Raw genomic sequence first — 27,403 nt, forward strand, 5'->3', positions numbered from 1 at the left:
AACAGTACAGTAGCCAATGGGATTCGTTGACGTTTAAAAGGCATTGTTTTATTTTCACATGGTTTTATTTAGCTAATGAAGTTAATTAACATCGTTCGAGGTCAATAGCCTCTTTCACACAGTAATTCTGGTAAATTACCATGAATTTACCAGAATGAATTTACCAGTAAATACAAAAATGTGCTGTTCACACACGCAGTGGCGTTCCGTTATTTTACCAGTAAGACATCATTCACACATCAGTATCAAAATACCGGTAAATTCGTTGAGAAAGCGGAAGTACCTGTAGCACGCGGCGAGCTCAGTGTTGTATTTGTAAACAATCCACGTCGTTTATAACCACGGTCCGTATTTTGTTGTTTTCACGTCTGTGGTAAACAGTCGCGAAGTTGCTCATGACCAAACAACATTGAATGAGACGACGTCAAACCGAAAATGCGTTTTTAACAACAGTTTGCACTTTAGGCTTCACAGAGGGCGTGCTAAGGACATTGGCAATTCGGCGGTAAGCTGTTTTAAACAACTTTGGTGAAGAAATGTGGACGTAAACTTCAGGTGTGCTCAACTTTCAAGCAGCATGTGTGTGTGGAAACGTCAGTAAACAGTGCGGGGGTAAACGCGTCATCTGTATTAAAACGCTATGATTGGTCCGAAGCTGTCAGCACGGTCTGACGTCGTCCGTTCTAAATGCCGGTAATCCTATAATTTTCGTTCACACACAGCGCTTACCGGTAAATTACTGGTAATCTTACAACCTGTCTTACTGGTAAATTGGGAGCACTGATTTACCGGAAAGGTTCTGTTCACACATGACATGTTAACGGCAATTTACCAGTAAATTACCAGTAAAGACTTTATGTGTGAAAGGGACTAATGTTACGTTTCATTAAGCTGTCTTTACGTTGAAATTAATAATTTTTCGGGCGCCGTTTACTTCCGGGTTTGTGTTTACGTTTTTTTTTCAAAGTTACGATGGATTTTTAATTTAGTTTTCAGTTGCGCTCTCTCTTAACGTTATTCTATCAAGTTTTTGACGTTATTAATTTTCTTTTGGCCAAAGGCTTATTACCTTTCACTCAAGATTAGTCTTTAAGTGTTATTTGTTGGTTTTCAAGTGTTTTTAATTCGTTAACTGTTTAATTATTGTTTCAGATTAGTTTTTCTTATGTGTTTTCGTTTGGATTCGTTTCTAATGAATGTATTTATTAATAATAAATGTGAGTGTTTAATTAAATCTATCTTGGTTTAAATTTTTTAATGTACCTGTAATTTATTCAAAACCAGAAATGAGGACAAGTCAGACAATTGAACATTTGAACGTTTATTAATAACAAAAACACATATATCACATTAATAGAACTGATTTAAAAAACACATTATTTGAACTGATTAAAAACACGTTATTTGAACTGATTAAAACATATTATTTGAACTGATTAAAACATATTATTTGAACTGATTAAAAACATATTATTTGAACTGATTAAAAACATATTATTTGAACGGATTAAAATCACATATGACAAATCAACACAAAATATTCAAATGTCTATTTTTTTCATTTCCCTTAGTGCCCGCTGCACCTTAGCCCGTGCACGACTCGCTTTGGCCAAGCCGGACAGTTGGTAAGACGCACTAGGTCTCCTCACCGGTGACCCCTTCGCCGGCGACACCTTCAGAGGTGACAGGACCACCATGGGTTTCCTCCTGGTGGTCCTGACAACTCTTTTAGGCTGTGTCGCCGGCTCGGGGGCCGTCGGCTCGGAGGTCGCCGGCTTGGACGTGGCAGGCTCGGAGGCAGCGGGCTCTGAGGCGGCGTGCTCTGAGGCGGTGGTCTCCAAGGCGGGCTTGGAGGAGTCTGGCTTGGAGGCGGCCGGCTCCTGGGTTGCGGGTTCCGACGACCCCGCCGGGGACAGCACGGCCGAAGGCTTGGAGGAGGAGGCTGCCACCAGGCTTGAGGTGGCTGGGGTACTCTTCCAAGCTCTAAAATGCAAGACAGAGAAAGAAGTTAGCATCAACACAAACACACCGTGGACACGAATGAGACACACGAAAGACAACTAACTAGAGCCCGACCGATTTATCGTTTTGCCGATTTTATCGGCCGATATGAGCATGTCGCAGATATATCTGTATCGGCGTATTAGCCGCAGATATGAAGCCGATATGAACGTTCCTTACAGAACACAATTAATGCTTTTGAAAGATGTAAGTACTTGTTTGTCCAGCAGAGTGCGCCCTATTGGTTGCTAATGGCGACTCAGGTCACTCACTGTAGTGACATCAGCCAATCCCCCACCCCCTTCACTTCAGTCAGTCTCTCAGTTCAGGTGGCGGCCGAGGCAGTCACGCAGTTTCTTCAAAACATTTTACACCTGGTATTAAGGCGCGCTTTGGTCGATTGGATTATAAGTGGACGAGAGAGACACATTCCTGTTTACATTTGGTGGTTTTAATCAGTCTTTTTTTGTCCACTTGCGAGTTGTTTCAAACGCAAGCGGAAGAAATGACGCGAGGCGGAGAAAGGACGCGCTTAAACTGACGCGCAGTCTGTGGGAGTACAGCTGCTTGTGCTGTTACATGCTTATTTCAAAGCAATTGATTAAATAAGCTCGCGCAACTTTACACCCTTTCTTAAATAAAAGAGACGGAGAGCAGACGCTTTAGTTTTATAAAAGTTTAAAGTCCCGGCAGAACACTGTGGGTTCGTGTTATAAAAAAGTTGTGCAGTACATTAAACATAAGCCTACATCATTATGTTGTCAGTAATTCAAGCAGTGTCTTCTTAACGGTAAGTTTTTAATTAATTTGTGAAGTCCATAACTTACTCTAAAGCTAATAAACAATGACTTTATAAGTTTCCATTTTTTTAAATAAGCCCAATATAACATTATTCTCGTTAAAACTGACAATGGTTTAAGTTATATGTATTTTGTTTTGTTTGTGTTTTAAAGTTATTTATAATAAGTCAAATTTACTGTTTTGTGCACTTATATCAGAATCATTTTGGATAATAAAGTTTATTGTTAACTTGTAAAACACACCTGCCTATATTACATATCTTTGTCACGTCATTTTAAGTGTTTGATCACCACATTTGTGGTGTGATCATAGAGTGATCATTGCAAAAAGTATTTATATATAGTATATTCTGTTAATGTATATAGTATATTCTATGTACAGTACTGTAGTAGTATAATATACTGTAGTATATGTGTACTGTACTATAATATGCACATAATGAATATCGGCCGATATATCGTTATCGGTCTTTTTTTACTCTGTAATATCTGTATCGGCATCGGCCCCAAAAAATGCATATCGGTCGGGCTCTACAACTAACCGAGGGAGACTCGAGCGAGGACACCCCCGACTCCTGATACTGCACGGCCTCCTCCTCAGAGTCGCTCGTCGACGGCGGGGAGTCTGGCGGAGAGGCGGACGGAGAGGCGGCCCTTTTTGCACGCTTGGCCTTCCCGCCGTGTTTGGACTTGGCCCGCCTCTTCGATGGCTGCCGCTCCTCGGCCGGCTTAGACGGCGACACCTCCACCCCCACCAACGCCTTCTCGAACAACCGACATAAATTTTGCCACTTTCTGCCGGTTGTCCGGGTTGTGAGCGTTCCTAGCCTGCGAAAAGAGAGAAGAACAAGGCGGGTAAGGCTATGCTGGATATCTCACCGTCTTTGAATAGGTAAGGTCTGAAACGTGATCACATCCTCAGCTAACCGCAGCAGGACAAGCATCACAAGTTCTGTCTGAACATGCTAAAAAGAATAAGGGGATAACTTTAAAACCATATAAACCAGAGCCAAGGAAAATTTGTCATGACAATGCTTATTTCAAAACAAGAATGTTAAAGTCTCCCTGTAGCTGATCATTTTATCACTTAAAAAAAAAACTCATTTTTGAGCAACATAATAGCACATGTAAACGTTTTTCCTGTGACAGTAATTTTGCACATGCTATAAAACTGCTTGAATGTATTGAATGTATTATTAAGCATACTCAGATATTTAAATATGCAAATTAGTCCCGCTTCCATCCTGTCATACTCATAAATAGATGCTAATTTCAGTAGTTTCTGACACATGTCAACTCCCGAGTTTCACAACGCATACATAAGTGAACTGTTTTTAGCACTGATGTTAGCAGGTTAGACCATTACACACTGCATGTGAGTTTAGCATGTGTAAGTTCAAATGTGATTATGTGATTTTGACGCATAGATATGTACACTAGATGTCTCCTTGGCTACGACAGTTCATTGGACCGAATGCATCAAATAGAGCCGCCATCTTGAAACAGGGGAACCCCGCATCAGCGTCATTGTTGGCCATAACGTAAATAAAATCCCCATAAATCATCATAAACGCGATTTTCTTGATTTTCTTTTGGTTAGTTTCAACAGTCAGACATGTATTTAGCATAGAATCCAGAAAATATTTTAAATTTGGATAATATGAAAATCTACTTCTTCTAACTATAATGCATAGTGCTAGTAGGCCTAACATCCATACGCAGCACAAAAGTCCGGCATCATCCATGAATTTGAAGTACAGGCTACTTCCTATGACAAGACCCCTGTTCCAAGATGGCGGCGTTTTTGACGCATGCTTAGAACCCCAAGGCGACATTCTAGTGTATATATCTATGATTGTGATGTAGCAAACCAATGCAATTCCAAACCATGAAAAATAATGTCTTTAGAAAACGCAAATATTATGAATAAAATACTCAGCGATGGTGTTGAATGACAAATTAAGCATATTAAAAACACTACATAGCCTACTGAAAAATCCAGCTTATGCTGGTCTTAGTGGGATTTTTGCAGTAGGGATATAAACAACAATAAAAACTTCACCACAGTGGGACTTTAACAATCCTGTGCTACAACTACATCATCATCCATGTGACTAAAACCCCTTGAGATACCCCCAAAGCGGTCAGCTCCACCATCTCCGTGAGCATTTCAGGCCATTGCTGTGGCCACTCTCTTTTAATCATCTCAACTACTATTCGTGACCGGGAATCCTTAATGTGACATTCCTCCTCCAAAATCGGATGCACACCCTAAAACGGAATACAACACATGTGAGAAAGAAATCTCCTTAGAGCATGCATAAAGATTTTTAAGAAATACATTTCCATGATGCTCACGTTTGAAACCAATCCCATTGTGCAGTTTTTCAACTGGACCTTTTCGTGCAGTGACATGTTATTCCACTGAAACCTATTAGTGTAAGAAAGGTTTATATGCTTGTATGATCTGATATGCATGCTAAAGATTTTAGACACTTACTTGACCACATGTTCCAGTATTTGCGAGCCAAAGTGTCTGACCACTGCAGTCTGGGATTTCTCTGCTAGCCGAAGACCACACTCAATACTGAAGGGACATTTCTCTTTAAACGCTTCAATAAACTATAAACCAAGGAGATCGTTTAAAAACATTTCACAAACTACAAACTACATATGCTTATCTGAAGTCGATTTCTGATGCGCTTGCCGAGGCGAGGCTGCGCTGGGCGGGGTGTGAGCGCTTAAGCACCATTTTTGGAACATACTTCAGAAAATTTCAAAACATTATCTCTGATAATCTTAATTTCTTTGTAAAAGCAAATGGTTTTGCCTCCAAGCCAACAAACAATGAAGTTTGGAAAGCACTGAATTAAATCGCTATACTTATACTGCCACCTACAGGGGAGTTAATGAGTGTTCATTTTTATTAACCTTCAAAGTGTGTAAATTGACATAGTTTCCCGGCTTATTACTGCCATCTACAGGAAACGCGAAGGTACTTTGGGCGTGCACGCGACGGGGGGTAGCCTCCAGTCAGGCAGTCGGAATTAGGCACAACACATGTTACCTACAAGCTATTCTGCTTCAAAAACAATGACAGGTACTTCAAGGAGGAAGACAATAGCTTCATAGATTAACATTGTAATGATTATATATACAGTGGCAAGAAAAAGTATGTGAATTTCATAGTTTTCTGAATAAATTTGTTATAAAATGCGATCTAAACTTTATCTAAGTCAAGGGCATTGACAAACATAATGTGTCTCAAAATAATTACAAAAAAAGTCTTATCTTTCATGTCTTTATTGAGAATTACCAAAAAAACTCTTAGTGTGTTTTCCGTTTTATTCTAGATTTTGGTTTGAATGGTTAAATTAAATTTCAGTAATCAAAAAGCATATCTTATCAACTGAAAGCATAACAGAAAAGTAGCAGATCCACCACTGCAGTGAATATACTGTACTGTATGAGTGTGCGACTGTGCGTTTCCACAAGGTGACGCGCCTGTTTACCAGCATGTATAGCTCGTATATGGTTCTCAGACACGAGGGCTCACTAAGTTTTCTTTCTTGTTTAAGTGAACATAAACAGCTGTATTTTTATTAGTATATTGAAGCAGTGCCGTCTTAAAGCTGTCTTGGGTGTTCAAAGCTGTCTTGGGTGTTCAATGTTCATTACACAAAAAAATGAAAACCCCTCACTACTATTAACTGAATAAATTTCGCAGCTGCACATTTAATTAATTTATTTGTATTTATTGCTAAGTTTCATGTTAAAATAATGTTGACAGACAATTTCATAACTAATATATTTTTGGCTAGCTAAAAAAACTGACGAGGCGCAGATTAAAATATAATGAACCCTCTTATTTTTGTGGCTTCAGTCATTGTTGGCATACTGTTTTAAAGCTGGAAGCATTAACAACTTACATCGAAATATATATCGTTATCGGGCCAATATGGATTTTTTTTCTGAGACCACATTTTTGCCATATCGCCCAGCCCTAGCCCGATGTATTTTGGCTGTCACTACAACAATGCTACTGACAAGCAACCAAATCCTTTGTTTTTTTATCATAAGACTATACTCATCTTGCTCTACTTTTCAGGCATCTGCATCAAATGCAAAAATATTAGTCATTAGAATCTATGATTTAACATTAGCAATAAATACACACAAAACACTGCACAGTCCTCACTGTATGAATTAAATGTGCAGCTGCAAAAGTTGTTTGGTTAAAGGTGCAGTGTGTAATTTTTAGAAGGATCTATTGCCAGAAATGCAAAATAATTTACAAAACTATATTATCAGGGGTGTATAAAGACCCTTTTATAATGAACAGTTATGTGTTTATTGCCTTAGAATGAGACGTTTTATCTACATACACAGAGGGTCCCCTTACATGGAAGCAGCCATTTTGTGCAGCAATGTTTCTACAGAAGCCCTTAATGGACAAACTTTTTTTACTAAGTTGTCTCCAACGATGACATGTTTGTCCGGTGGCGGCTACCGTAGCTTCTCTATGTGTTTCAAAAGCAAGAGGTGAGCAGTGGACTGAGCCGTTGGTTGCAATTCACAACCTTACCACTAGATGCCGCTAAAATTTATACATTGCACCTTTAAGAATAGTGAGTGATTTTCACCTTTGGCGTGCAAAGAACATTTCTGACACAGAAAGCAGCAGGCTACTGTCACTTTAAGAACCCAAGACAGCTTTAAGGGGCCAGTCACACCAAAAGCGTTTATGGCAGTTGCATGCGCCTTTTTTGAATGATATTCTATGGGCAGGGCGCGTTTGCACACTGTTTATGCGCGCCGAGCGCCTTGCGATTTTTTGCTGTCTGCCGCGCACGCTTTTTTGAAGGAGCGCTGAGAGCGGAGAAGCGCCCGACGTCATTCGCGTCTTTCCATTGTCCAATCGAATGAGGGGAGAGGCAGGCCTTACGTTGTGGTGAGGGAAGTTTACAGTTGCTTTGATGAACCGGACTCCACTCTGTCACTCTCTCCTGTGTGTTTGTGCACCTCTCAACCTCAAACAAGGCCAGAGCAAGCGTCCTCTTTTTAAAGTTTCTGCTAATATGACAGTTAACAGCAAAAGAGCGCTCACGCTTCAATATTTGATTGACAAGACTGCTGACTCGGTGGTTGCTTAGCAATATGAAAAGTGCGTCGCACTGCTCTTCAGTGCGTCGCGCCTTGGGTTTGCAAGCGTTTAAAGCGCTTTGGTGTGACTGGCCCCTAAGACTGCACTGCTTTAATATACTGATACTGACACATCTAGCTGTTTATGTTCACTTAAACAAGAAAGAAAACGTAGTTTAGTGATCACGCATGTGTTGACTGCGCACTGTGTGCATGCTTCGCAAGCCCTCATGTCTGAGGAACAGATGTCAAGCGTGTTGCGTTGTGGGAACGCCAAGTTGCACACTCATACAGAACAGTATATTCAATGCAGTGGTGGAGCCGCTACTTTTCTTCATCTTTTCTAAATTTGTGAATGTCCTGTAAATAATATATACTTTTTAAAGCGGTACGGATGTGTGTGTGGGCAAGGCGGACATGGAAAGAAAGTATACTGTACCTTTTCTGTCTGCTCTGTTCCGGCCTTTAATGAAATCTGCTTGTGCTCTGAAAAACATATGAAAGATCTGAATTTCTTGTGTAATAATTTTTAGACACATTATGTTATTTATGTATATTTATTTAGAAAACCATTACATTTTCTTGCTAATGTATATATACATAAACATACAATACATATATAATATTGATGGCTCTTGCTTCGTTCTGAAACCCTAGATGGCAGTTTTCTTATCCTTGAACAAACTGTCGTCACAAGGGATATGTTTACATGCACAAAATTTTGTCAATCCGACTGAATTTAATCCGATTAAAGGTTACAACAATACAGTTTACATGCACAATAAACATGTTTAAATGTTTGCACCTCAAAATGTTTGTTTAAATGTACATTTTATATAAGAGGTAAATATAAGATGTGAACTTGAGCACAAATTTTCTGCGCACATGCACAATGTATTTTTGCATCTGACAAAATACTTTGATTCACGCATTTACATGCATACTTTTCTCCTGCTGATCGGATCACAGATTGGACTACACCACCCCTTTCAATACGATCCAAATTTGCATCCAATCTACCTCAATCGTATTGATTAAGGTTTTTACATGACGGCTTTTTAATACGATTGAGTCATCAATACGATTACAAACTGATTAAATGGTTGCATGTAAACATAGCTACAAGAAACATAAGTACTAGAATAAGGGCTAAGGTAAAAAGGGGGTTACATGCCCAATTGTGCCAGTGTTGTATTATCGAGAAAGTTCATTCTTTTTTTAAGTTTTTAAGCCTTGCCTATTTAAAATTTTAATATTGGCAAGATGCAGCAAAAGAGAACTCAATTTGGTTTTTAAGGGTTGTTTTGAGATTTTCAATTATATAAAAAAGTTAAGTTTTCCTTACTCTTAGTCACACACATCCACAGATAATAGTGTTTCCTCTACCATTATATTTATATTTCAAAATGACTGCAAATGCCAAATCCATAAGCTGGAATTGTGATCTAATAAAATATCTTATTATAGTTTACATAACAACGTTTACATATCAAAGTTTAGTTTAGACTACTTAATGTAAAGACTTTTTATTTGTAATATATATTTGTAGCCCTAAACGAATCCCTATCATACTTCTGGCTCAAATTGACCCCTCATACAGTCCTGACATTAACAATGCAACAAAACTGATTCCCAAGAAATATCCATGCCCCGTCGAATATTGTACTTTTACTTACATTAATTCTTCAAATGAATTCTGTCCAAACTGATGATCTTGAGAAATCTAAATGTGACAAAAACAATCACAATAAGTTGTATAACAGACAGACACATCATAGATACAAAATGTTGAGTAATAATTACATAATTAAGGTTCACTCATTTTCTACAAAGTATCTTTCAATAGGTGAAATCAGTTTTATTGTTGTGCAACAGTGAGGTGGAAATATTTTTACTGCAGGTGCACTTTAAGTAAAGAAGTTTAACTACCAGCTGTGTCCTGTAGCTGTAATGCTCTCTGTTCTGTGAAATTTAAACGTTTTCTGTACCAGACAAAGTTATCCATTGGTAAAAAAAATTACCTCAGTCAGCTGTATAATAGGGCTTATTCGATCTACGTCATCAATGTTCGCGGCGGCCATATTGTTGACATAAAACTGTCAGTCTGTCAATTGACAAGCGAGACAGCGTGGGTATTATGCATGGTATTATCGGTGTAATTTTTTTTTTAAACCGCGCGATGGTGTGTGGTGTAATACACGGATGTTCTAACAACAGCAAAAAGGCTGGCAATAAGGACGGATCTTTACTTAAGGCTATTGGGTCTATTTGATATGGTTCCACAATAATCAAGCTCATCTTCTCTTAATACAGACGAGATTAAGCCATTAGGCTACTGCTCCCCTCGACTCAAATGTACGTGCGGCTAGGGGCAGGACAGATGTTATGTCAACAAGATGGCCGCGGCTAGCGACTTCCGGTGTTTGCGAATAAGCCCTATAGCGGAACTGGCTGAGGTGGCTACGAGAGTTTAGCAGAATCGCTTCACGGATCCCTCAGTTCTCCCGCCAGCTGCATTGACTACTTGGTTTTATGAGTTGCGAAATATTATTCGTTTGTTTTGCTAGACGAAATATTACTGTTTAAGTAAGTTCATTAAACTGAGCAGAGTTCATTTCTTATGTCCAAATTCTCCTTGTCAGATAAATTATAAAAATCGATTTTTCTACTCAAATTTATCTAGAAATACTTCAGTATTTTAATAATAAATTCAAATGCTAATTGACATATTTGTTGAAGTGGGATTGTGGTCATTTAAACAATTACGTATACTATATATCAGTCACACGTTTGTCCTTCTTTTAAATTGTGCAGAGTATAAATATTTTATGCATTAAAATTACGTTAAATAACTTCCAAAAAGTCTTACCTCAGAGAAATTGCACTTCATGCAGCAACAACCGTTAAAGCCCGGTAAATGTCGTCACTAGATGTCGCAGCTAGTGTGCATGTCTTGAAACAGCAGCAGTTCTTTTTCCAAAATAAAAGTTTCTTTAACCAGGGGCACGTTCAATCTCACACCGGTGCACAACGTTGTGCTACGGTTTCCGGGTTGAACGACATGTTTCCTTGAAACGGTGTGCAACGGAATGCAACAGGTTTTAGAAGCGTTTTCTCTTGTTTTGTGGGTGTGTCAGAAATGTCGGCCCAATCAGCGGCAAGATGTATAAAACCACGCGGTAGTAAAGAGACAGCTTGCTCAATGGGTTCAAGTTGGAATGTTGTCTTTCATTCTGGACGGCAAGGTCAGTGACTGTAACATTGAGGGTCGTTTACAGTATTAAACACACATTTATAACGATTTCATCAGGCTTCAGAAACATTTAAAAAAGAACACAAAGAATGGCCTCTCAGCTACCGTAGTTGCAACGCTTACGTCATCACAACAGGGTGTTCAATGCATCACCGTTTCAGTTTAATAAACGTTGTGCAACGTTTAGTCGGGGCTGAACGCAGCCCAGGTTTAATTGTCTAAAAATTGTAATCGATAAATTAAAATAGATCAGTCTTTATGATCAAATTAGTTCAAATTCTGGAAAAGGGCTGAAAAATTGTAGTTGTAATAAAGTAAACAAATTGACAAGCTTTATAGCTTATTAAAAAATGTTATAAAATCTCAATTTAGTATTTGACCATTAATTAATAAATTATGTGTTTTTTGAAATATTACATACATAGAAAATATTTCAGTATAAACTTAATAGCCCAGATACTTACATTCAAAAGGCTAATGGCACTTTAAGCCACAAACCTATTCTTAACATTAAAATATGCTTCTGCCCTTCCCTTATTTTATTAGGGAAAAATTTCTGAGCTTAACTTTTCATCACACTACTTAAAATCAGTTTACATAGGCTACCATTAATCAGGAAAACTAAAAACAATTATCAAAACATTAAATAGAAACAATTATATGCATATCAATTTGTTAAATTAATATATTTTTATTAAAACAAACGTGAAATGTGAAAGCCAATATGTGGAAAATATGCCATTTGTCAGCCAAAATCGGACCAAATCCGCATATCCACAGCCTAGCCGAATCTGGCAACTTTTGCTGGGCCAGTGCTGGCTTAATGCTGGTAAGCCGCAGCCAGAACACAGCCGGATCTGGCCCGAGTGCACTGGCTACCTGGGACCTGTTTAACCATACGAGCAACTGGGCAATTGCCCATGCAGGGGCCCAAGACCTCCAAAGGGCCCCGGGCAGAATGGGCACGAGCAAAATACTGTATCTGGTAATCACCCGCTGGCCGCTTTATATTAAACAAACTGTCAACACGGGCTTTTGCGCTCAATGCTGAATTGGAACAGTACTTGGGCCGCGACTGATGACGTTTCACAAGTCCACAAGAATGCAAGTACAGACAAGAATGCATATTGAGAAACGGCTATGGAGAAGCTAAGTGGGCGCGAAGCGGAAATTAAAAAAGGACACCAGAAACGCAGAAAATGTAAATTATAAACAGTGGTGTAGTCTACGTGATACGCAGGTATCTGCGCGATCCGATCGGCGTATGAAATCAAATTACTATAGGGGCGCGAAAGAACCCACAGACGAGTGACAGCAAAGTACCGCGAGAGCGATTCCAGTTATCACATGGAGAAATCTGCTTTGAATCGCTCTCGCGGTACTTTGACATCACCAAGAGGTCTGCTTTAGAGGTCTACACGGAAGACCCGAGACCCGAACCCGTACTATATTTTAAATGATCAGCCGGGTCCGGGTCGGGTCTCAATCTATTACTTCGGGTCCGGGTCTGTTTAACATTATGGGTAATACCCGAGGTCGATCGGACTCGGAGAACACACACTCACATTTAAATAAAATATTTATCCAGCAACAAAAACTTAGATGAACTGTCGCATACATTTTTTCTATGACGCTAAAGTTGCGTTAAAATGTTTATATCTGGTTGCTCCCACCAGGCAGCTAACGCGCATGCGCTCTTGTAATGTTTCTCTGGCTACCAGTCAGGAGCTTCTGCAGTGAGACGCAATGACTTTACCTTTGACAATTGGCTATTTTATTTAGAAGGCGGGACCTATTCCACCATACCGCGCATTTTGCACTGACGTGACTTCTATAATTTTTATAATAATATTATAAATTGACCGTCTTGCTGTTATATCTAAAGTTTTCGCGACTCTGCTCAAAGAGCACAGAGATGATAGCAAAGTAAAGCTAACGAAAGCAGCTATGACACCGAACGAGCAATCGTTATTATAATCCAAATGGGCAAACATTATTAAGCAAGTGGACCCGATACACAACAAAGTGGACTTTTAAAGCTGGAATAAGCATTAAACATTTCAATCGTCAAGAGAGGAATAACATGGATGGAACTTTCTTGGAAATAAGGATTGTGCATCACACACAGTCAGGTACAAGGAGGTAGAAGACTAACTTCTAACGTTATGGGTAAGACAAAAAGTTTAATTTTCGCTACTTGTTTATTGACTTATTAATAACATTTAGCTAAAGAATATTTGCCGGTCGGGTCTGTTTCTTCCCGGACGGGTTCGGGTCCAGCTTTTAAATAATAGACGGGTCCGCGTCGGATCCGGGTCCAGCTTTTAAATAATAGACGGGTCCGGGTCGGTTCCGGGTCCAGCTTTCAAAACAACAGACGGGTCCGGGTCGGTTCAGTGTAGCACATTTACGGGTCTGATCGGGTTCGGGTAGGAATTTTTGGACCCGTGTAGACCTCTAGTCTGCTTAGCGCCAAATGAAGTCGAACCTGCGGTGTAGCTGCTCACGCGACACTGTACACAAACCGACCATGTGGAGAGTTGAACGAGTGGAGCAGTGCACAACATAGAATCCGGAGAGTTCACAACGCACATGTGAGTAAACAACATTTAAATCATCAATCCAGTTTATTACTATCTGGAGGTAAGGCTCCAATAAAATAAAATAAGCCGGTGTATATGTCCTGATGGTTTTTAGCTGCCTTCCAGCATGTTTGCTTGTGCTTCACAGTGTTAAACTTACTTTCTCTGTGTTCATTTATATATCTACGTTCAAGATGTAGCCTATATGATCTTAAACTTCTGTGAGTAAATTCATGTCTGCGTTGATGTTCAGTTCAGACTTGCAAATTAAAGATAATTTTCTTCACTTTGGTTTGGGTGTCTAATATTAGGCTATATGATGGTCTTGTAATAATAATTAAGTAAAAGCCTACACTGTAAAAAATAAATTGTTGGCTCAATGAATTATTTTTTAGTAACTAGTTCCACAGAAATTTTACGTTCACTCAATTTCTGTCACCAAAGTGTTACCTGAATTGATGTTTTTTAGTTGGCCCAAACTTGACTCAAATATAAAAAAGTATGTTTGCTCAACTAGCTTTATAGTTCATTCAACTAAAATTTTTTAATCTTAAAAAACTTACAGCAAAGACTCTGTCAATTAAAATGTAAGAATTCACTCAATGTTTTATATGTTATTTCAATTAATATTTATTATTTGGGATTTTTTAATAACATTTTTAAATTATTTATCAAATAATTTATGCTGGTGTTGTTAACAAAATAATTAACTTCAGTCACATAAAAACAAAAGCTTTTTATTCACTTATTCACGTATCATACAGACTGAACATACAGAATTAAATCTTCTTTAAATAGAGGGCATAAAACAGTCCAAAAAGCCTCCAACGTCAGTCAGAACATCTCCAGGGCCATTTAGGAGACTTTCCTCAGCCAGTCCAAGCGGAGACTGTCTCGCTATGTCTCGGGTCTGCCCCTCACATCATCTCCGCTCTGGTTTGATAAACAGAGGAATATAAACACACACACATACATAAATAACATGTTTAATATAATAAAGTTTTACGGTGAAAGACTTTATTCCCTAAATAACGTTAGGCCAAATTTCCCTCAGACATCACACACACTATTGGGCGGTTTTCTCGGACAGGGCTTTTCACTGACTAAAATAACTTACTGACATCTCTTAACATATGAGTGCTATTGTTTTGTCTCAAAATGCACGCCAGTATTGTATTATATAAGGTTTGTAAAAATGTCCCAATTATAATAAAGACCGAGTTCTAAACTCTGTCCGGTAAACCAACCCTATATCCAGGCTTTTTATCTTAACTAAAATAGCTCCACTTTACTTCGGTCACATAACATAACACACTTCTATATATCTTTACAAAAATATAATTACAAAAACGTCGAGTATTTGCGTCTTTGCCAATTAATATATTCTAAAATTAACATTTAATTACAAACACTTACCTGACGTGAACTTGAGGAAACGGCTGACTTGTGTCCTTCCTTGTGTGAAACAGTAAGTGATTCCAGCTGTTGCGTGCGGATTGATCTCAGATGAAATGACCTGTGACCCAGATCCTTCCGAGTTAAAACATTTTAAATTCAAAATACACAAACGCACGCGCATACATACATACATACATACATACATACATGCACACGCGCGAGCACGCGCGCGCACACACGCACGCACACGGGTACACACACGGGTATATTTAAAAGTTTTAAGATTGTTATGATATTGGGACTATTTCTCCACTCGCACCTTCAGCTCTGAAGTTCAAATTCGCAGGCAGTACGCAGCCCAGTTATAACAAATGTGAAAGATATGAAATATAATTCAACAGCGATATCATTTAAGTGCAATCCTAAAATATGATTTAAAACATACCGGTAAACCTTTTATTATTAAGTTTAAGAAATTAAAATGAATTAAATCGCATGTTTAAACGCCACAGAGATATCAGAGCCAGCAGTCGATTTCTGATGGGCTTGCCGAGGCGAGGCTGCGCTGGGCGGGGTGTGAGCACTTAAGTGTCTGTGATTTTCTGGAGCTCATCTGGAGCTCTTCTCCGTCCGACTCCGAAAGTGTCCGAGCACATTTTTAAATAGACGCTATCTATATTAACCGACCGCATATTTAAACTTAAAGCACATACATTCACGCCTGAACAACTCTTAAAATTACGTTTTGTTACCAAATAACAGTAATATTATGAGCATTTTGTTGTCAGGAAACATAGCTGTCATAAGTCCACATATTGACCAGATTTGTCTTAATTAGTTCAGTCAACACTAGCCATTCTGAATGTTGACTGGATTTGAAAATAACCATTCATTTAATATTTTAAACACAGATTTATCTAGACTTAAAATAATATGTCTACTCAACTAAGCCCAAACAAGAAAATTGGTTTAACTTATATATTTTTGCCCTTCCAACATTTCATTAATTGGATTTTTTACAGTGTATTTAAATTTTTAGACACTGCTTGGGTATGCAAAAAAATAAGCTTTTTATATCAATGACTATGCAAATTAGAGTTAATCCATGGTCATCTTAAATGTGTATTAAAAAGTTCTGTTCATTCAGATTCCGTCAACGACGAGGACAACTCAGCTAAGTTAGCAAGGACTTTTCTTCACTGCCAGCTTACTTTTACAGCCCGGAAATTATACAGATGCTGATGTGTTTTGTTTTCATAGCATCATATGTGAGTGAATGTCTTTGATAGGGGAGATAGTAGTGCATTTGTATGAGCATTTAAATATTTGTAAATCAAAATACACCTGATGACAGTTAGAATTTGAAGTATTGAGTATATTTACTGTATATTACAGTAATATATTCTGTATATGACCATATTATGGTGATCCTGGGGTCGTGATGATGGGGCCCTTGAATATTGTTGCCCAGAGTATAACAAAGTGTTAATCTGGCCCTGCCAAAATTGCTTGCTTAAATGAGAATGACCTGAAAACAACAAAAACAACAGAGTGGTTCTCAATGAGTACAGATGAGATGATGCCTGTTATGGTAAATCCATGAAGAATCTCAGTACTGTTCCAATATATTGTAACTGTGTTACAAGGTTCACTCTATCAGGACTTAATTTGCACTATACATGCGAATGCATTTTCACAACTTGTATGTGCAGTAATGTAAAAGTTACCATATTGAGAGACAGAGTAATTGGTTAAGTGATCATACTGTATTAGTGATTTAGTATCCCTACGAATACACTAAAAACTTAACTACAGTATGAGGGTAGAATGTACTGCTGTGTGCTCTGCTTTTTTGAAATTTGTACAATATGTTTTATTTTTACACCATTGGGATCTAGATTTAGTTAACAGCATAGCAAATCAGAACACAATGCAAGTCAAAGTACAGCATGGTCTATTGTGTTTTTATAGGCCACATATGTATGTTTGCAGGAAAGATGTTTCTGTGTCCTAGCCGGAAAGGCAGTGTATTACGGTTAGCCCAACAAATTATAACTTAAGAAAACTGGGCCTAACATTGCCCAACATTTGGTTAAATGTTTATAAGGTTTAAAAATGTATTCTTCCCTTGCACATTCATCTATTAATTATTGATATATGAACTGATGAGTACAAAATGTTTTAATGCCGTATGTTACGATTTGAGCCAGTACCCTCAATGTCCTCTATGGTCTCAGGTAGACACCTGCCTCGTGTCTCAGGTAACTGCCAAGCCACCAAACTAGCCACAAGTGCCACAGAACAGAGGGTGATCTGAGGGAGATACCCCCAAATATTGTCCAATAACAAGACTAGAGGAGCCAAAGCCACACCCAGACGACCCAGGAAGGAGTTATAGCCTAGCCCATTTTGCCTACAAGACACAAATGCATTGAACTTTCATATGAATTGTACATTAATGTCATCAAGTTCACTGTATCTAAAAGATCTTTGATATCCACAATCGTTACGCAGTTAGCTCCAGTTGAACTCTATTAAATGTTTTAAAATCAACACAATTTTTAAATTTGAAAATGTTAAGTGTTTATGAAAGAACAATTTAAGTTAAAAAATATAGTTTTGATGGTTACCTGAGAACAGTGGGGTAAAGTTCAGAGCTGTATAATATAATTGTAGCAAAAGCACCAACTAAAAAACCTTGTCCCAATACAGCTACCACAGTACGACCAACCTTTTGATCTTAATGAGAAAGAGAGAGTGAATAATCACACAATGCAAAACTAAACTATGCTGTAGAACATGCCATTATATGAGTGTTTGTATTTTAAAATCAGCTTACACCAAGACTTGTTAATTTACCATTTCCCTTGACATATTACAGTGTTTCTTTGTTACATTCTTTTCCTTGTTAGCAGTATTGTCCAACATTGGTCTCACCTCTGGGTACAAATATGTTAATCATTAGGCAGATTCCACCCAATAGCAGGCCTCCTGTCTCTGTTTTACGTCTGCCAATCTTTTCAAGCAGATAATAGATGCTCAGTTTAACTGGAACCTCAATGCCTCCATACACAAACTGAGTCAGGTACAAGTTTAGCCCAAAGTCTGCAATGTTAAGGCTTATTCCATAGGTGGCAGTAGCAACACAAAACCTGTTAATGATGAAACGCCATTAAAGGAAAAATTCACCCCAAAATGAAAATTTGCTGTTGATTGACTAAACTTTGGGTCATTCAGAATGTAGAAGACAATTTTATTCAGTAGAAAAAGTAAAAAGATTTTAAGCTGAAATGGTGACCTTTGTAGATTCATTAAAAATGCAAGTTCCCATATATGGAGCTTTAAAATAAAATGACAAATTAATATACACATTTAAAATTGTTTCGTACATTTATGTTGTAAAATGTAGTTGTAAAGATCAATAAAATTGTGAATATAAAAATATTTTTTAATTGAATAATAAATAGACAATTTTAAAATTATTTGATTCATTATTTAAATGGGACATATCATGAAAATCAGCCTTTTTCTATGTTAAAGTGCTATAATTGGGTCCCCAGTGCTTCTATTAGCCTAGAAAATGTGAAAAAGAACAACCCAGTAATTTAGTTTTGATAAATCATTCTCTGCAAGCATGTGAAAAAATAGGTCATTGAAATGTGGCTCCCCTTGTGATGTCAGAAAGGGAATAAACCACCCTTTAACCTGCAAATGTTAATAATGGTTGGCCGTGAGGACCAGCAGGGTCTTCTCTGCTGGTCCTCTAAAAATATTTTTAAAAAAAGTGTTAAATGTTTTTCTTTATTTATTTATTTTCATTGGTGTAATGAAAATAAGTACTAGTACTGTTTTCCCCATCGTTTTTGCTTTGTGTTTGTATTATTATAAAGTCCTGTTTTGTGTCCCTCAAGCTCGTCTGCGATTGGGTTCATTTCCCCGCTGTCTTACTCGGTCGTGATAGAGCGACTAGGCGTGCAGTCCATGATAGTAATGTCCACTATGATTTCGCACATCACTAAAAATGGATGTTCCCTCAAATAATCCACTATTTAAGGCTATATAGGGGGTTTATTTCGGACACAGCCTATGTCTCCCACATCTGAGCATCACAAAGAGTGAGATTTTCTAAAAAATTGTTTAATCTAGTTAACAAAACTGAACAACCTGTTCATGATTCAAGCTGATATGTTTTTTTTTAGTTCAACTCACTCTGCTGATAATATGATTGCTCACTGAAGGGAAGCATGAATAACAGAAAAACACTGGTATTTGAAATAGAATGACATTAATACTATACATATTACATACCATATGGTTCCTGTAAACAGAGCCAGTCTCCTCATTTTAGGAGTTCTGAGGAGATCCAGGTAAGAATGCTTTCTCTTTTCTGTGTCAGTAACAGTGATGCTAGAGAGAGTCTATAGGAAGAAAAATATAATTCTTTTGTGAAATTAATGATCTGTTTAATCCTTTCCAAAACTACTTAGCTGAGCTTGAACATTTTAAATATGAATGAAATGGTTTGTTGTAGGGTACCCTACATGGCCATGAAGGATGTTTTTATCAACGGGGAAAAGAGAAGTTATCTCACTCACCTCAGGTTGAATGTTTAAGATAACGTCCTCCTTACAGTTTACAACTGCACATTTATGAAGATAATAATGAGCTCTTTTTATTTTCCCATTGACTATCAACCATCGAGCGGACTCTGGAACCCACCTACATCAGGAAAATTGGTATACTGAACAACATGAGTTTCAGATCTTAAAAGCATAGTTTACTCAAAAAGAGAATTCTGTCGTTATTTACTCTCATATTCTAAGCCTGTATCCGTTTCATTATTTTTTAAACAAAATAGAAAATATTTTGAAAAATGATGCTGGTTAGCACACGATTTTCGGTACACATTGACTTCCATAGTATTTGTTTATCCTACACTCACCTAAAGGATTATTAGGAACACCATACTAATACTGTTTGACCCCCTTTCACCTTCAGAACTGCCTTAATTTTAAGTGGCATTGATTCAAAAAGCTGCTGAAAGCATTCTTTAGAAATGTTGGCCCATATTGATAGGATAGCATCTTGCAGTTGATGGAGATTTGTGGGATGCACATCCAGGGCACGAAGCTCCCGTTCCGCCACATCCCAAAGATGCTCTATTGGGTTGAGATCTGGTGACTGTGGGGGCCATTTTAGTACAGTGAACTCATTGTCATGTTCAAGAAACCAATTTGAAATTATTTGAGCTTTGTGACATGGTGCATTATTTTGGTGAGCTTTTGCAAATTGTAGCCTCTTTTTCCTATTTGTAGTGGAGATGAGTGGTACCTGGTGGGGTCTTCTGCTGTTATAGCCCATCCGCCTCAAGGTTGTGCGTGTTGTGGCTTCACAAATGCTTTGCTGCATACCTCGATTGTAACCAGTGGTTATTTCAGTCGAAGTTGCTCTTCTATCAGCTTGAATCAGTAAGCCCATTCTCCTCTGACCTCTAGCATCAACAAGGCCATTTTGCCCACAGGACTGCCGCATACTGGAAGTTTTTCCCTTTTCACACCATTATTTGTAAACCCTATGGTTGTGCATGAAAATCCCAGTAACTGAGCAGATTGTGAAATACTCAGACCGGCCCGTCTGGCACCAACAACCATGCCACGCTCAAAATTGCTTAAATCACCTTTCTTTTCCACTCTGACATTCAGTTTGGAGTTCAGGAGATCGTTTTGACCAGGACCACACCCCTAAATGCATTGAAGCAACTGCCATGTGACAAGTTGTCGCTGCCCGATGAAACTCACGTATGTCCAAAACGGTTACTTTTCAGGAAGTGAAAAAAAAGTATATCAAAAGCAGTTGAATGTAGCGTTGTCATACTTGGTACGACATCTTTACATGTAACCATATTCTTGCCAGTGTGATGATATAATCCACATTTGACCAAAATCGAGGTTAAATGGACATACGTGCATAGTTTACAGTAACAGTGGTCGACACGCGTTCTTCCGATCATTAATTAGAATGGCCAAGGTCGCATTTTATATTGACAGATGAATACGCTCAGTTTATTAAATAGCCTACGTCTTAGTTAAATATGCTTACACTGTAAAAAATTATTTAGAAATTACAATGTTATTGCGGCTGGGTTGCTGGTGATTTGCCGTGGATTTACATTTATGTTATTTGCTGGCAAGGGTTTGTTAAAAGTTAAATACATTTTTGAATATTGACAAGTCTTTGTCTTTACAGAATAAAACTATACAATAGCAGCCGCATGCGAAGCATTCTGGGAACCAGAAATCATCATCAACCTTTTTCTGTTTTTTGCTTCAGATTTTGTTTCCCAGAATGTTTTGCTTGATGCTCTTTTTTTAGTTTTACTCTATAAAGACAAAGACTTGTAAATGTTTAATGTTCATTTAACTTTGAACAAAATGTTGCCAGTAAAAAACATAAATTTAAATCTACGGTAAGTTACCGGCAACCCAGCTGCAATTTCTACAGAATTTTTTTACAGTGTAGTTTATTTCATATTAATTATACATTTATTAAATGTCTCTTGCAAGCTATGAAGGGACAATGAATCAATACATTGACATGGTAAAGCTAGACAGCAGGGGCGTCAGTTTGTGTTGAAAAGTGGTGGGGACAAAAGATCAGATAAAAAACATTACTGCAGGACGGGAAAATATTGAATAACGGCGCATCAAAAATGGGCATAGCGTTGGCCAGTCAACAACAAGAAAATACTCAGCATAAAACCCTCAACAATGTTGACTGCACACATGTAACAGTCCCTGCAACACCAGCCCAAACCGAAGCACCATACCATAGAAAACAGCAACACGTATAGTCAATGATTACAATGAATTTCATTACATATGTAAAAGAAAACACACCATAAGCATACAACGCAACATATGTGATCCTGGACCACGAAACCAGTCTTAAGGATCACTTGATTTTTCAGAACATTTTAAACGCCTTAAAAAAGTGGTGGGATGTCCCAAGCGTCCTCAGTGTAAATAACACCTATGCTAGACAGATACTTTGTTTGCACAGTCCTACCGTAATTTAGTCACTCCTAGACGTACGTCTGGCGTCAGGGGGAAACGTTTACCTAGATGAAGGAAAGTCATTGTCTCACCAGGCTATGTTTATTCGGCTATATCCAGTGCTGAGCTTCGATGAAACTTTACGAGACCGGCGAGATGCTTCACAGGTGGGAGATACGCAACGTGATAGACAGCTTTGACACCAATTGGATATACGTGAAAATCAGATGACATGATTTCACAACTTTTCATTGGCCATTTACGTATGTGACGCATACTGTATACTGAAATGAACCTGGACATTCAATCCGTCGAAAAATCTAAAAATTGGCAAAATGGACATACACGGTCTTCATCGGACAGCGACAAAGTGTTTCTAATAATCCTTTAGGTGAGTGCATACTACAGAAATCAAAGGGCACGGTCAACTATGCTAACCCTTATTTATCAAACTATCTTCTTTTGAATGCAGCAGAATAAAGAAACTCACACAGGTTTAGAACAAATTGAAGGTGAGTGAGGACAGAATTTATTTTTGGGTGAACTATTCCTTTAAAATGGGTCTGAGAATTTGCAAACATGCCTGCTGAAAGATTTATTTTTAGAAATATAGAAACTGTGTGTTTACCACCAGAGGATTGTGCACAGAAGTAAAGGTGAAGTGACGACCACTGTCAACCATCTCCAGTCTCTCACACAGAATGCAATCAGAGATAAAGAGGTGCTTCCACAAGCCCATGCCATACTGTCAATAACACACACCAATCTTCTGTGCTTAATGTCAACCCACTCCACATCTAATACAAAAGTATAAACATGCACATTTTAGTGCTACATGTATGAGAATATATTTGAACAAATATTTGAACATTTTGGGTTAATGCAACCTCTGGCCATATAAATATTTTTCAGTGGTAATCATTACATAACAAAGAATCACACAAGAAAGACCTTAAAGCAGGGGTGGGCATCGAGGGCCACAGTCCTGCAGAGTTTAGCTTCAACCTTAATCAAACACACCTGAATGTCATTTCCAAACAGTCCTGAAGACTTCAATTAGATTTTTCAGCTGTGTTTGATTAGGGTTGGAGCAAAACTCTGCAGGACTGTGGCCCTCAGGACCAGGAATTGCCCACCCCTGCCTTAAAGGGACACTCCACTTTTTTTTGAAAATATCCTCATTGTCCAGCTCCCCTGAAGTTAAAGATTTGATTTTGACAGTTTTGGAATCATGTCAGCTGATCTCTGGTTCTGGCGGTACCACTTTTAGCATAGCTTAGCATAATCCATTGAATCTGATTAGACCATTAGCATTGCGCTAAAAATAACCAAAGAGTTTCAATATTTACCTGTTTAAAACTTGACCCTTCTGTAGTTACATTGTGTACTAAGACCGACGGAAAATTAAAAGTTGCAATTTTCTAGAAAAAATATCGAAACCCTTTTTTTTCACGTGATGCTAATGGTCTAATCAGATTCAACGACTTATGCTAAGCTATGCTAAAAGTGGTAGTTCCAGACTCGGACATCAGCTGAATGGATTCCAAAACTGTAAAAACCATATGGTTAACTCTAAGGGAGCTGGAAAATGAGCATATTTAAAAAAAAGTGGAGTGTCCCTTTAACAAAAACAACATGGGTACACTCTGTGTGTATTATCTCACTAAGTACAGATGAGATGATGATGATGCCAGTTATGGTGAATCCAGTAAAGAATCTCAGCACTGCAAACATGATGAAGGATGAGGAAAAAGCGCTGGCCACTGCAAAACCCATTCCTGAAACATACGACACCAGCAACATCGGCTTACGCCCAAATCTACATAGAGAACAGAAGCTATGATTAAAAAAATGATGGGCTTAATTAAAAGATAACACTGTCAAAAGTATTGTTAAAGCATGGTAATTATAATTCTAACATGCATATCACACTTATTTTAAGAACAATTTTGACTTTACTACTTGCTATGAGAACATTTTAAAGGTACAGGTCTGTAAATGTTTTTTAGCAACAGAGGCATTACCTGTCACTCAGACCTCCAAAAAATACTGCTCCAAACATCACTCCAACAAAGAAGATGGTGGCAACTGCTTTATTCAGCCCTCTATTATCACATACCAGATCCCACTTTGCAGAGAGAGAGAGAGAGAGAGAGAGAGAGAGAGAGAGACAGAGAGCCTACTTTACAGACTGATCAGACCAGATGGTTAACTAATATACCACACCACCTTCACATTCACAAACCAATAGACAGCCATTACAAATGTTTTATACAAATTTGCAGGGGATAACCTGTAATACAGAAACAATTCCTGAGGAACATCAGCAGATTAACATCAAAGGATAAAAGCATCTTACCTGTGTGGCCAGAGTGCTGATGAATGTACTGTTATCATACTCCCATCCATTCTGACACTGAACTACAGGAAGATCTGTAGTGCTGGATGAGTTTGACAGCAGGTGAAACTGAGGATGAGAGAACATGAGACAGGAAGCAGGAGTCCCATCTACCTGTGCTGGAATACTGATAGTCAGTCTCTCCTGCTGAGTCAGATTCTCAAAGATCCCATCAGCATCCAGATGACTGATGTCACAGTGATGAGACGGGATGGCAGCAATAAAGTTGGTTAGCAGGAAGTGACACGGAATTGTAAATCGTCCTATAAAACTGATGCAAACAATCATCTTCTGGAATCTGCCAAAGCCATTGATCTCAGTAAGAAGATCTTCAAACTTCATTCTTCTTTTTGAGTTTTTTTTGTCTTATTATAAAAACCTTGACGTATGAAGTGGTTTAAAAAATGTGTCCGTTATAAGCCAGAGGTAGCTTGTACTTTGGTCATTTAAAAAAATGCTGAGGTTGTATACTTACCTGGCCACATATTGAATACTGAAAGAGTTAATGATTTGGAAAACTAGAATGGTTTAGGTCAGAAACGTCAGCCTGATCTCATGAGAATTCGTACATTTTAATCAAGTTAATCGTGCAAAAACATACGATTATCATTAAAAAACAATAACAAAACCCAACCCCAACGTCACAGGGGTCAAGGCGAATCATTAAAAAAATTACAAAGTTGGTCGTACAAATAAATACAAATTAGCCACCTCGTAAAATACTTATAAATTGCCATGAGATAGTGTTGGAAACATCACTTACAAAATGACAATGCCTGACTTAAATGTAAATGATTGTTTTTACAGTTTTTTACAGACACTAGGACACATTTCTCAATACTTAGGTCACTTTTGCAAAACTCTTCACACAGTTCTCCCAACAAACTTTCAGCTTGGCAAAGCAGTTCATTTCACATTCAAAAATGCACTATAAACTACCAAAACACTTTATTCAGGTCTCAAATCAACTCATTCTTCCAAAACACTAGCAAAGGTTGACAGCCGACAAACACACTTTGTCACCCACAAAACAATGAACAAAAAAACAATAATAACATGTAGCATTATACATGTTTCCTTGTGTAAAACAAGGACACATCTCTGTTTATAATTCACTGCAATATATGTTACTGGAATGAATCAGACATGATGCAGAATTCTTCAATGTTTTATGTTGTTTATTTATTTTTAATTTTTTGCATTGAGTAATTCCAAAATACCATAATTTTTATACACACCATCCACTTATACAGGTAAATACAAAAGTAATGCTAATCTACTTGGCTGTGGACACCTGTGGCTGGTGCAATTGTCCAATAGTTTTTATAGCATTTAATTAATATACAGTATTTCATTAAAATATTACTGTAGAAATGTACCAAATTGCGGTCTTATTCAGTTTTGTATTATGTTGTTGTTTTGAACATAAGTTTAACAGTTTTGAAAGCAGTATGTAAGCATGTGCAAATTGGCCTGCATTTTATAAAGAGTTTTGGCAGATGTTGTGTCTGAGTGAGAAAAGAATTCATGAAATTTGAGAGATGTAGTTATTGAATGCATTTTGTACCAAAGCAATGATAATTTATCCTCAGTTTAGCCCACATAGACTTCTGTTTTGCTCACTGTGTGAAGAGTTTTGCAAAAGTGACCTAAGTATTGAGAAATGTGTCCTAACGTCTGTAAAAAAAACTGTAAGCCAACTGATTATTTATGAAAAGAAAGGTACTTAAAACAATTTCTGTACAATAATTTTGATAATGCAACAAATAAGCTTTAATATGCAGAGAATAAATTCAGTGATTAAAATTGAAATGTATATATTTAATTTTAAACGTTTAATATTGAATGCATTTGGCAGGTTAAATATATTGTCATTTTCTATACAGCTCTAATAGTTTAAACTTGCACAAATACATTTTAAATAAAGAAGCACTTGGAATTACTGGTAAATAAACAGCTTCACACATTGGATCACACCTCTTTCTTTTAGTCATCCAAGAAAAAGTTATTTTATTAAACTCTACAATCAAAGCATTCAGCAATGCACAATGTGGTTACAGCTTTAATTGGGTCAAAGCTCAGCCTTCCACATGACTTCAACTCTCATGAACACATGTATGGCTATAGTTTATAAAATATTTCCTTTCAAAAACCAATGCCTCAAAAGACATTTAGTAACCGTGAGTTTGTTTTGGAGCTTTAAAAGTAGGACACTATTTAATGTCATATAAGGCTGAAAAGACGTGTGGCTGAAAGAAGAAATCTTAGGATTACACCTATCCTAGGATTTCTTGTGAGTGGGTAAAATATGGGGAAATTTTCATTTTGAGATTTTTTTTCATTTTTGAGAAACCATTTCTTACACTCTCTATTTTGATCTGTAAAACATGAAGTAATATCATTTCATTTTATTATAGGCATTGACAGGGGCGACAGTTTGTGTTGAAAAGTGGTGGGGACATAATATCAGATGAAAAAACATTACAGCAGGATGGGAAAAATGTTGAATAACAGTGCATCAAAAATTGTCATAGCTTAGGCCAGTCAACAACACGAAAATACTCAGCATATAACCCTCAACAATGTCGACTGCACATGTAACAGTCCCTGCAACACCAGATCAACCGAGCAGTGCCACATACTCTAGAAAACAGCAGCGCGTTAAGTCAATGATTACAATGAAATTCATTACATATGTAAAATAAAACACACCATAAGCATACATATGTGACCCTGGACCGCAAAACCAGTTGTAAGTTGCACGGGTATATTTTTAG

The 27,403-nt window shown here is 37.7% G+C and overlaps 2 protein-coding genes and 2 long non-coding RNA genes across 6 annotated transcripts; 1 reads left to right on the forward strand and 3 right to left on the reverse strand.

Annotated features, from left to right (window-relative positions):
* Nucleotides 1-1,829: 1,829 nt before the first annotated feature.
* Nucleotides 1,830-10,888, reverse strand: LOC129417067 (exportin-5-like). Of its 3 annotated transcripts, none has more exons than XR_012370453.1 (8): nt 10,813-10,886; nt 9,620-9,666; nt 8,383-8,429; nt 5,302-5,423; nt 5,160-5,232; nt 4,935-5,072; nt 3,344-3,766; nt 1,830-1,983 (listed from the first exon to the last, which is right to left on the reverse strand). XR_012370453.1 is itself a non-coding variant. In XM_073869382.1 (8 exons), the coding sequence occupies exons 5-7, from the start codon at nt 5,214-5,216 to the stop codon at nt 3,531-3,533; spliced, it is 294 nt and encodes a 97-aa protein (XP_073725483.1). In that variant the 5' UTR covers nt 5,217-5,232; nt 5,302-5,423; nt 8,383-8,429; nt 9,620-9,666; nt 10,813-10,888; the 3' UTR covers nt 1,830-1,983; nt 3,344-3,530. The 3 variants fall into 3 exon arrangements, 2 of the variants coding, with proteins under 2 accessions (XP_073725483.1, XP_073725484.1); XM_073869382.1 differs by having other exon boundaries at nt 3,344-3,629; nt 10,813-10,888; XM_073869383.1 differs by lacking the exons at nt 8,383-8,429; nt 9,620-9,666; nt 10,813-10,886 and having other exon boundaries at nt 3,344-3,629; nt 5,302-6,599.
* A 3,606-nt stretch (nt 10,889-14,494) lies between these two features.
* LOC129448088 (uncharacterized) lies at nt 14,495-16,200 on the reverse strand. Its single transcript, XR_008645642.2, has 2 exons — nt 15,195-16,200; nt 14,495-14,711 (listed from the first exon to the last, which is right to left on the reverse strand). It is a non-coding gene; the product is annotated as an uncharacterized lncRNA (long non-coding RNA).
* An 824-nt stretch (nt 16,201-17,024) lies between these two features.
* LOC129418258 (solute carrier family 22 member 7) lies at nt 17,025-27,320 on the reverse strand. The gene is made up of 9 exons (XM_055173207.2): nt 24,588-27,320; nt 24,253-24,356; nt 23,893-24,047; nt 22,857-23,025; nt 19,772-19,895; nt 19,485-19,594; nt 18,114-18,328; nt 17,807-17,915; nt 17,025-17,589 (listed from the first exon to the last, which is right to left on the reverse strand). The coding sequence occupies exons 1-9, from the start codon at nt 24,966-24,968 to the stop codon at nt 17,358-17,360; spliced, it is 1,599 nt and encodes a 532-aa protein (XP_055029182.2). The 5' UTR covers nt 24,969-27,320; the 3' UTR covers nt 17,025-17,357.
* Nucleotides 19,784-24,364, forward strand: LOC129418261 (uncharacterized). The gene is made up of 4 exons (XR_008636052.2): nt 19,784-19,912; nt 22,863-22,949; nt 23,902-24,130; nt 24,238-24,364. It is a non-coding gene; the product is annotated as an uncharacterized lncRNA (long non-coding RNA).
* Nucleotides 27,321-27,403: the final 83 nt, after the last annotated feature.

This window comes from Misgurnus anguillicaudatus, chromosome 7 (genome assembly GCF_027580225.2).
Source record: "Misgurnus anguillicaudatus chromosome 7, ASM2758022v2, whole genome shotgun sequence".
NCBI lineage: Eukaryota > Metazoa > Chordata > Actinopteri > Cypriniformes > Cobitidae > Misgurnus > Misgurnus anguillicaudatus.

What these genes read in the sequence shown, in the direction of transcription:
- LOC129417067 (XM_073869382.1), bottom strand. Translation starts at nt 5,216, where the DNA reads ATGTCACTGCACGAAAAGGTCCAGTTGAAAAACTGCACAATGGGATTG. An exon ending in CAATGGGATTGGTTTCAAAC is followed by an intron (nt 5,073 to 5,159) that starts GTGAGCATCATG and finishes ATTCCGTTTTAG; the next exon opens with GGTGTGCATCCGATTTTGGA. An exon ending in TGGAGCTGACCGCTTTGGGG is followed by an intron (nt 3,630 to 4,934) that starts GTATCTCAAGGG and finishes CTCTTTTCGCAG; the next exon opens with GCTAGGAACGCTCACAACCC.
- LOC129418258 (XM_055173207.2), bottom strand. Translation starts at nt 24,968, where the DNA reads ATGAAGTTTGAAGATCTTCTTACTGAGATCAATGGCTTTGGCAGATTC. An exon ending in CATCATCTCATCTGTACTTA is followed by an intron (nt 23,026 to 23,892) that starts GTGAGATAATAC and finishes CTTTTGTATTAG; the next exon opens with ATGTGGAGTGGGTTGACATT. An exon ending in CTGTTTACAGGAACCATATG is followed by an intron (nt 18,329 to 19,484) that starts GTATGTAATATG and finishes CATCATTAACAG; the next exon opens with GTTTTGTGTTGCTACTGCCA.